This window comes from Channa argus, chromosome 20 (genome assembly GCF_033026475.1).
Source record: "Channa argus isolate prfri chromosome 20, Channa argus male v1.0, whole genome shotgun sequence".
Taxonomy (NCBI): Eukaryota; Metazoa; Chordata; class Actinopteri; order Anabantiformes; family Channidae; genus Channa; species Channa argus.
Genome location: NC_090216.1, coordinates 3701676 through 3711754, shown reverse-complemented (window position 1 = coordinate 3711754; position 10079 = coordinate 3701676). Strand labels below are relative to the sequence as shown.

General features: G+C 41.7%; 1 protein-coding gene across 3 annotated transcripts; it reads right to left on the bottom strand.

Moving 5' to 3' along the window:
* Nucleotides 1–9280, bottom strand: dhx8 (DEAH (Asp-Glu-Ala-His) box polypeptide 8). 3 transcript variants are annotated; one of them, XM_067487565.1, is made up of 23 exons: nt 9096–9280; nt 8647–8732; nt 8099–8171; nt 7665–7756; nt 7468–7574; nt 6879–7262; nt 6504–6648; nt 6176–6382; nt 6000–6087; nt 5750–5847; nt 5475–5622; nt 4763–4944; nt 4470–4664; nt 4100–4285; nt 3797–4007; nt 3527–3708; nt 3099–3239; nt 2824–2979; nt 2277–2414; nt 1991–2119; nt 1135–1331; nt 863–1042; nt 1–781 (listed from the first exon to the last, which is right to left on the bottom strand). In XM_067487565.1, exons 1-23 carry the CDS (start codon nt 9202–9204, stop codon nt 562–564), a joined length of 3654 nt encoding a protein of 1217 aa, XP_067343666.1. In that variant the 5' UTR covers nt 9205–9280; the 3' UTR covers nt 1–561. The 3 variants fall into 3 exon arrangements, with proteins under 3 accessions (XP_067343666.1, XP_067343667.1, XP_067343668.1); XM_067487566.1 differs by having other exon boundaries at nt 6879–7259; XM_067487567.1 differs by lacking the exon at nt 8647–8732 and having other exon boundaries at nt 9096–9235.
* Nucleotides 9281–10079: the final 799 nt, after the last annotated feature.

Sequence of the window (10079 nt, the reverse complement as noted above, 5' to 3'; positions counted from 1 at the left end):
TAACAAAAAACAAATCAGCTTTTAATGAAGACATATTGTTAAGCCACTGACAAATATACAGAGGAAACACTCCCAGATACACAGACAAGTGACTGGAAGCTGTCCCACTTACAGTACAATAGCTATCAAACTTTTCCATCTTTACTGTCTGACATATAAATGGTCCTCATTCAGGCATATTATGGTATTAAAAACATAAATACTCAACTGTTTAGCAGGGTTCCCTCACAGAAAACTTTAAAAGCCCTGTGTCAGAAAACACATCTGGAAAGGTTTCCTTTTTTTTTTTTTTTTACTTGTTTAGTGCTATTAAAATTAAAAAGCTTGGGAATTTCTATTTCCATGAGGATACCATTTCCACTCTAAACCAGACAGGTTCTTTAAGGAACTGCTGGAGGAAAATGTACAATGTGTACAATTTTACAAATATGTCACAGCTTGTTGTGCCGCGATCATACCACCTTAAACAAGTCTGACCATGTATCCAGTGCTGGTACACAGCCCTGCTCTGACTTTATTGTCACTTTAAACATAACTGTTTTCCATTCCTCAAGTCGCATATTAACGCCGCCTGAAGGCACGAGAGATTCTCCAAGCATTGGGTTCTTCGTAACGGTTGTACAGAGGCTCGAGGCGTTGCTGTTTCTTCTGCTTGCTGAGGCGTGTGGGGTCAGACACTTTGAAGAAGGCTGGAGAAAACTCCACCAGCCAGCGAGGGTCGATGGTGGTCACCTCTCGCATGTACTCCTTGGTCGTCAGCACCAACTCATGGTAAACAACCCTGTGGACCCAAAAGGCAACATGTTAAGTAGCTGAATGTTTGAGATCACCTTTAACTCGTAGGACTGAAGTGCTACCATACCACTCGGGCTGCCGGTTGAACAGAGCACTGGATGGGTGAATGTACACAACTTGTTGGTCTATAAGGGTTCTGTAGCCTTCTTGAGGATCCTTTTTGGCTGCATTCCTGAAGAAGCCACTGCAGATGGCTTTCTGGACTCGCACTGTGGCTTTGCCACAAGAAACCACATCCAGTTTATGTCTGAGGACAACACAGCAGTTTGGATGTTCATAAGGACTCAACACAATTTTAATTAAATGCTAAGTTCTACTGCTATGATAACTCTGTCATACCTGTCCATGATACCCAGCATCTGCTTGCGGATGTCCTGGGCTCTGCGCAGAGAGCGAGCCTGGATGAAGTTCTCGTAACACCAGGGGTTGGAGAACTTGTTGTTCTTCCAGGAGTTGTAGACAGCCAGCAGGGTCAGGTGATCACCCTCAGGCTGGTGAAACTTTGCCTTCTTTTGATCAGCCAACGCCTGCTTATCCTGCAAAACAAAAAAGAAAAAAAGAACATAATGAATGAGTAAAACTTTGAGCAATTACCGGAACAATTTGGTGTTTCAACTGAATAAAATAATAATAAAAACAGTCAGATGGACCAATAAAACTTTTAAATGAAGTTAAAAGAGCTCACGAGTTTCTTATGAAACTAACCTGCTAACCTTAAAGGATTTGATAGGGTGGTTAATGAAGGTTAAACAACATAAATAGAATAAAATGAATTCTTCATATAGTGTTTGGATTACAGTGAACCATCTAACGACGTTTGTCTTGGACAAAATAGAAGGCCAAACTGTAAACCATTTGTCATTTTAACAATTTTTATACTTACAATATTTAATAATATTTATTCAAATTTAATAAACTGGATCAGGAAGGGCACCTGGCGGACAAACTGTGCCAAATAAACCTGTGGACAAAATGATCTGCTGTGGGGACCCTGAACTCAAAGGATAAAACCAAAAGATTAAATTAAATTAAATTAAATAAATAAATAGATTGATGAGTTACCATGGACTTTGACAAGAGAAGCAACAAAATAATGATACATTTTAACAGTTTTTAAGTTATTTAAGAAAGCTGTCCATTGTACACAACATTTTAATAAAACAAATTAAAACATAACGATATGCACTCAGCATACCTTAGGCCTGTAGAAGACATTCTGCACCGACAGCATGGAGACGATGGTGAGCATTTCTTCACTGCAGCCCAGATGCACAGACATGATCAACATCTTACACAGCATCGGCTCCAGAGGGAACTCAGCCATCTACAAGATAGACATCCATAGAAAATGAAATTGGAGTAATGTGAGAGCACATGAGTCAAGTGAAAGCTGAAGGAGTAGAAGATGTGATATTGCTGAATATTTATCCCATTTATGTTTTTGCTTCTGAGGGAAACCACTGAGTAAAGGCCTTCCTTACCCTCCTACCAAGTCGTGTGAGTAAGCCTTCATCGTCCAGAGCTCCCAGAGTGTAGAGCTGCTCCATGGCAGTGATCAGAGTCTCCATTGGAGGAGCATCCATGAAGTCGAAAGACAGGAGGTCATTGATGCCCATTGCCTGATGGAGGAAACACAAATGTTGAATTAAGACACCGGTTATGTTTCCTTTAAGATGCTTAAAGTAGCTATGGCTATACGTTACAATAATGTGACGTTTATTGTGATTGCATAATATAGCGGCACTGCACAGCGTGTACAGAGTGTGTAACGAGTTCAAGCAGCTTTGAAATGAAAAGAAAGAAGGGGAACCTAAAGGAGCAGACACAAACTACACTCCCGAAGCAAAACAATATCACTGCCCATCTTGTCCTCCTACTCTCCATTTATGTTTTCAAATCCAACTTTGCATCACTACTCATCAATTTACCAGGGTCACACCAACTTCCATTTTTAGGTTTATGGCAAGATACACAAACAGATCTCACATATAATTCCAGCTTTATCTTAACAGAGGTGTGATTCGTTACCTTCAGAGACAGCACTGTACTGGCCAAGTTAGTTCTCTGGATTTCAGGCACGTTGGTCGTCAGCATCTCATCTCTGTAGGCTCTCTCGGTGTAGAGCCTGTAACATTTCCCTGGACCCGTTCTGCCAGCTCGACCTGCCCTCTGCTTAGCCTGAGCCTTATATTCACAGGATGAAAACCAATATTAACCACAAAACTGTTATTTAGTTTGGTTTACAACAAGAGGATGGACGTTAGTGTTATTCTGCCTGAATAAAACTCAAAGATATTTTGTACCTGTGAGATCGGAGTCACCACCAGTTGGTCAATACCAGTCTTAGAGTTGTAAACTTTTTGCTTGACAAAGCCAGGATCTACTACATAGTAGATTCCATCAATCGTTAGAGAGGTTTCTGCAATATTTGTAGCTATGACAACCTATGGAAAATAAAGGAGGGAATAAAGTTAATCCACATTTGCTCCAAAGTAAAAACACCCAAAATGATAAAGTCTGTTATAAACGGTTCAATGCACAACACTTGATAGAAATATAGAGTCAATGCAGAAATATAAGCCAGATAACAATGACATTCTATCCAGAATCCGTGTTCTTTTGAACTAACGACAAATAAAGCGATGAAGATGCTGTAGTTACATTGCAACTTTGATATGGCTAAATAACATTAACAGTTTTGTATGTTTGAAACATTACTGTTAATAGGCACCTTTCTGCTGCCTGGAGGTGCGGGGTCAAAGATCCTGGTCTGCATCTCACTGGGCAGGGCAGAATAAACGGGCAAGATAATCAGCTCAGGAACATCAGGCCCCAGTGACTTCATCCTCTCGTACAGGATCTCACAGGCAGTGTCGATCTCTTCCTGTCCAGTCAGAAACACCAGGATGTCACCTGGATGGAGATGAGGGAGAATGAATGAATGCTGACAAAAACGGTCTCTTAATAAACAGTAGATGTTCTTAAGGTTCTGAAATCAAACCTGGAGGTTCAGTCAGATGGATCTGCATGACAGTGATGAGACTGGCATCCAGGTAGTCTGTCTCAGGTTCTTTGGTGTAAAGGACCTCTACCGGGTATGTTCTACCAGGGATGGTGAAGATGGGCGCTTCATAAAAGTACTGAGAGAACTTCACTGCATCCAGTGTAGCTGACGTTACGATCAGCTTCATGTCAGTGCGTTTCTGTACAGTCTGAGATAAAGAGGGAAACAAATCACTCAGCAGCTATTCCAATTTTTTCTGCCCCTGTCCATCGTGACATAATGTGAACTCAGGCTGCTCACCTTCTTGAGCAGACCAAAGAGAACATCGGTGTGGATGGTTCTCTCGTGGGCTTCATCCAACATAATAATGGCGTACTGGCCCAATTCAGAGTCGATCAAACACTCTCTCAGCAACATACCGTCTGTCATGTACTTGATCACTGTTTCAGGGCTGGTGCAGTCCTCAAAACGGATGGTGTAGCCCACCTGGAACAACAACATAATCCGTATATTAGCCCTCCATAGATAAAAATGAGCCGGAAACCTTGTGAATAGAGTCTGAGGGTGTGTTCAGTATTGTATCTGCTTCTCATAGTTAAGACTCATTAAGCTGCCATTACTGAATATCATTATGATTTTACCACCACCAGTAAATAAATGGATCACTCACCTCCTGTCCTAGACAACAACCATACTCCTCTGAGACTCTCTTGGCCACTGACATGGCGGCCACACGACGGGGCTGCGTACAGCCAATCTTCCCCCTGGTGGTGTAACCTGCCTCTGCAAGGTACTGAGTGATCTGTGTAGTCTTACCAGACCCCGTCTCTCCAATCACAATCAAAATCTGATTGTCATGAACAGCCTGTGATAGATTAACAAGAAACACATCAAAAGTCACTCCCCTACTTGGATCATCTCTGACAAGTGTCTCTTTAGGTTTGTTTTGAAATAGTGACCAACCTGAATAAGCTGCTCTTTCAGCTTGTAGATAGGCAGGCTCTCCCTCTGCTCCAGAATGGAGAGCTGGGTCTTCTTTCCATAGGAGGCTTTGTTTCCCCCAAAGGCGTGCTTCTTCCACTCGGGGATGTCGTTAGGCATCATCCCAATGCCTCTCATGTTGGCTGCAATCTGCCTACCGTCAGCTGTAAAATTAGATTGGAAGAATTCTTGACTGTCAAACTCTGTCTTTTTAACATGTAAAATCTCATCATATTAGTAACCACATCCTGGCCTGATCTGCATGGATAATGCCCACCCTTGGAAACTGTCTAGATCACCTGGGGACATGGAGGGCACACAGGCACACTAAACCATGGTAAGACTATTCCATCCGGCCAGATAGGGGGCTGCAGGAAGCTAGATAACCATTTGCAGCAGTGGCAAGCCTGAGGGTAGGTGTCTGCTGTCACGGAGGAAGTCTCATGTCTGACTCAGACTGGACTGTGGTTTTGATAAAGCTAACACACAGATGACATTGCAAAATGGATTCTCAAATATTAATATAAGTGCCAAAAGCAAAGATAAAACGGAAAAAACAAAAAAATCCGAGGACTGGTGAGCACAGTCAATTTGCCAATTTCAAGCTGGCAGATGTTTCAATATCTACACGCCAATCATATCAAAATCAACTTAGAAATTACTTGATACACAGACAATTGTGTGGATTTCTAACCGTCTGGCAGTGGGTCGACCCAGTGCTTGTTCAGCCCCATAGGGATGGAGTCCATCTCTGCCTCTCGTGCAGCCTGCTTCAGCTCTCGTCTCTCCTTAGCCAGAGCGCTCTGCATCATGGCCGCCTGGGACAGTGAGCCATCCGGATTCTATTGACAGTGAAGGGGAGAAATAAGGGCCACTCCAAGTCTGTATTTTAATAGAATATGCATGTTTTATGTACGTGTGTCAGACTCAATCATTTGCTTAACAGGAAACAGGACGATATCCTTGTACCTTAACAATCTTGACAGGACTCATGTCCATGCTTTGTTTGGTGTGTCCCCTTAGGAATGGGGGTTCTTCTTCAACCAGCTCAATTTCCAAATCTTCGTCTGAGTGACAAAAAACATAACCAATCAGCAAATATTATATAATGTGTAATATAATATACAGCGGATGTATGTATGTATGTATTTAACTCTAATAAAATATCTATTGTTAGTAAATAGGCTGTGTCTGAGGGAAAAACAAATCTATCTCCTACCCTCCTCATCATCAACTTTTGGAAGGATGCCTGTCTCATCATCAAAATCAGGGAACTCCTCTTTGGATAAGACGTTGGCAGCAATCATCTGAGGGAAGACAAACAGTATGAATATAATCATTTAAACATTCAATATGGAACCAGTTCACTGTGTGCACAAATGTTCAAAACTCCACCTGTTTGATCTCCCACTTTTCTGGGTCAGAAATCTTGGTGAGCCTCTTGCGCTCCAGGGTGTCATCCTGCTCCAGCTCAGGGGCGTGGCCCAGGTTCACGTTGCTTGGCCGGTCAGGGTTCCTCATGGTGATCTCTTCCCCTCCATCTGGGCCCAAGGTCCTCCTCCTGTTGGGATTGAGGTCTTCTCCTGTCTCTTGGTCCACATCCTGGCAAAGGAAGAAAGGAACGGAATTAGATCATCTAAATGCCCCCAATAGAAGCAGTAAGTCTACTTTGACAGGAGATAGGACAGGACCAACTGCACAAACCAGAACCTGTATGTCTTACCTTCATACTGAGGCTGGTCTTGGAGCCGGTGAAGGACAGCACCTTGACTTTAACTCTTTGGCCTTTGCTGACAACATCAGCCACGTTGGCCACACGCCCCTCTCGGCGTAGCTCAGAAATATGAACTAAACCCTCCCATCGTTTCCTAAATATGGAAAGTACAACACGACAGAGTTTAGATACAAAGAGACAGATCAAAAGCACAAACATGCACCTCCTGATGATTTTACAAGAACTCATATGCAGCTGTTGCATGCAGAATTTATATTTTGGACTGCTATAAAAAGAGCAACAATGTTAAATTAGTGGGATAAGCTGTCACCCTGAAGACAGATTAAAGTTGGGACTATAGCACTTAAGTGACTTTATACCGACCTCAGTCCTTCCAGTTGAACAAAGCATCCAAACTGCATGATGCTGGTGATTTTTCCATTGTAGATGTCACCAACAGAAGGCTCCTCCGGTGGAGGGCGGTCCACATGTTTGTCCTTCCAGCGGTCAGAGTCTCTGTCTTGCTCTTTCCTGGGGCTAGGTGAGCGCTCAGACCAGCGGGAGGATTTGTCTCTTCTTTTGCCACGATCTCTGTCTCTGTCTCTCTGCCTCTCACGGTCTCTGGATCGGGACCTGGATCTGGAGCGTGTTCGAGAGCGATGGCGTCTCCTCCTGTCCTTGTCCCGATCCCTATCTCGTTCTCTGTGGCGGTCCCTTTCTCTGCTTCTGCTGCGACTCCGACTGTGATGCCTGCTTTTTTCTGCCCTGCTATAATAGATGAATAAAGAGGTAGTAAAATATAGACAACTCAGACAATACATCATGTAACAAAAGAGCGTATTTGTTGCTTGTTAGGTTTTGTTACTTTATTATTGAACCATGTAAACATAAGTTCAAGTGAAATTTCTATTTCAACAAAACAAGATGAAACTGGCCACATTTTTCTTTCCTGCCAATTTTTTAACCATCTTACCTGCTTTTGGTGCCTTTGGAGTCTGTCCCACTGACTGTGGGCATAAACATCTCTAATTCTTTCATGGCAGCAGCTGCTACCTTTGCATCATCTTCATCTAGTAGCCTCTGAGGAGAACAACAAGTAAAAAATTAGCTAACATTACATATTATCGGCTGGCATGAAAAGTATAACACATCCCGTATCACAACACATACCTTTGGTGCTGAATCATTTGGTCTACACAGCGCAGGAAACATCTCCTTCAATCGCTCCTTTTCTGTTTTTGGCTTGACCAAAGCCTCAGAGGCTGAAAATGGATGTATTTTTATGTATTACATACATAGCTCACATACACTGTATATTGTACACTTATACAATCTAATGCAATCCAATACAGCGGCTCTGACATGAATTCTACTTTTACAATTTTAGAATTTCTCAGTTTTTAAGTTGAAGCTCTCAGAAAGGTGATAATTCTCCTCTCTGTTTATTACTGAGATCGTGGTGAGTGGTGGAAATATACGGGAGCGCGTTATAAGAAGAGGCGGTTTTGAAATTCTCATTCATTTTAAATAGGGTGGTCAAACGTTTGAGATTTAAGCAAAGTTACACTTGAATTTCTGAGCAGCTGATATATAAAATAACTTACCTTTACTTGTAGATGCCTTGGATGGAGGTCGCATAGTCTGAATGAGCCTGAGCAAATTACTAATGAGAGAATCCTACAACAAACACAACAAGCGGTCACTTAGTCTGTCACACTGATATCATCATCACTGATATTGAACTTGGTTATTTTGGGTCTAGTTCGAGCATTACATGTAAATGAAGACGAATTAATATTAAACTTCCCTCTTACTTCTCTACATGTCTCTCTAATTCTGGCTGAAAAACACCTCAAATGACATCACTTGGAGGAACTTTCAGTTCAGCTTATATTATCTTGTTGGTCACATAATGGAGTTTGTAATCATGGCCAACCTGCTTTTGCAGAGCTCACACAGATGATATCATCTTAACTCATCTGGGGGAGTTTTTCAGCCAGTTTCAGAGAACTCTCTTAATATTGGAAAGTTTAAAGGCATCAATGCACATTTAAACACTAAACTAAAGCCATAGAGAGCAAATAGGTGAAGTTGCCCTTGCTCACTAACGGTTTCATCTCTTCGTGAATTCAACTTTTGTTGATGAACTTACTGAGAATTCGGCTCCATTTTCGAGCAAAAGGACTTTGAAACCATCAAACGTCGGCTGTTTTTCAGCAAGGCTGATGACAAATTCAGCTGCAAAAGGAAAAAAAATCATAAACTAGGCTAAGTGGACTTAACACGAACTAGCAATAACAGTAGCATACTTGTACTTGTAAACTAAATTTAGCTAGCTGCGTTACAGCAACGTAGCAACGATCGTATCCATGTTAAGATATTTACACACGACTACCAGCCTGTGTACTGTTGGAAACTACGCGTAGGTTTGATGCCACCAGTACATAAAGTACTAAACATACCAGAACACATACCTAAATACTCCCAACAGCGTTTAACGATGCGGCTAAAGTTAGCTAAAAACAGATGGCTAAGCTAGCATTAGCTTGCAGTTAGCCAAGCTTTTTCGGTAAGAGCGGTTCCCAGAGACAATATACACACCTAAATCTTTGTCGCTTATTCCCAGATGGTTGTCAAGCTCCGTGCAGACCTTGGACACCAAAGACAAATACTCGAGCTGCGATAGCTCGTCAACTCCGATGTCTGCCATTTTCCACGCGTCTTGTTTTTGTTTAGGGAAGACAAGCGCCAGCAGACACACTGTCTTAGGCCAACATTCACTTCCGTCTTTACCGGAAATACGTAAGGGTTGGTGGGTTTGTCGTGCCACAAGATGGCGCTAAAAAGCATGAAATAAATGTACGACCTCACCATTATTGATGTCTGATTCAAGACACAAGTTGATGTTATAAGGAAATACCACTTAGAAAGATTGTAAAACACATGAAATATAGAGCACTTGGTCCTAAAAAAGAGAGAGTCCTGCATGGTATATAAAGACACTGTGAAAAACGAATATAGCAACAAATCTTATTAAAGCAAATAAAAGATAAGAAGACATCTTAATATGTCATTATTTGTAAGAGCACATTTCAGCTCTTCGTGCAATTAAATGTTCTTTCAGCATACTATGCATTTCCATGCACACTATTTCAATTGTTGAATGTTTCACGATTCAGGGTTTGTGGATCTTTATCAGATCCAGCTTTGATTTACGTATGATTTACGGCTATAATTGGCTGTGTTGTCTAAATATGATACAATATGATAAAGCACAATTAAGTATTTAGTGGTACTGATACTTTTGAGATTTTATTGTATTTTGGAGATGCAGCAGGTTTGTTGGCTTATTCTCTAATGCTCAGGTGTGACACACGAGCCTCACTAAGCATCTCTTTCAGCTGGTTCTATTTAAGTGTTCGTCACTTTTTTTGTATTTTTGTATATTAGACAATTGTGACAATTGTGGCAACATTTAGACAAGGCCACTGGCAAATATCTGCACGCAGCTACCCAAATCGGGTAGAGACCGAGCATATGGACGAATAAAAAACAAGTGATCCAAATCATAGTCACAGTTATTGT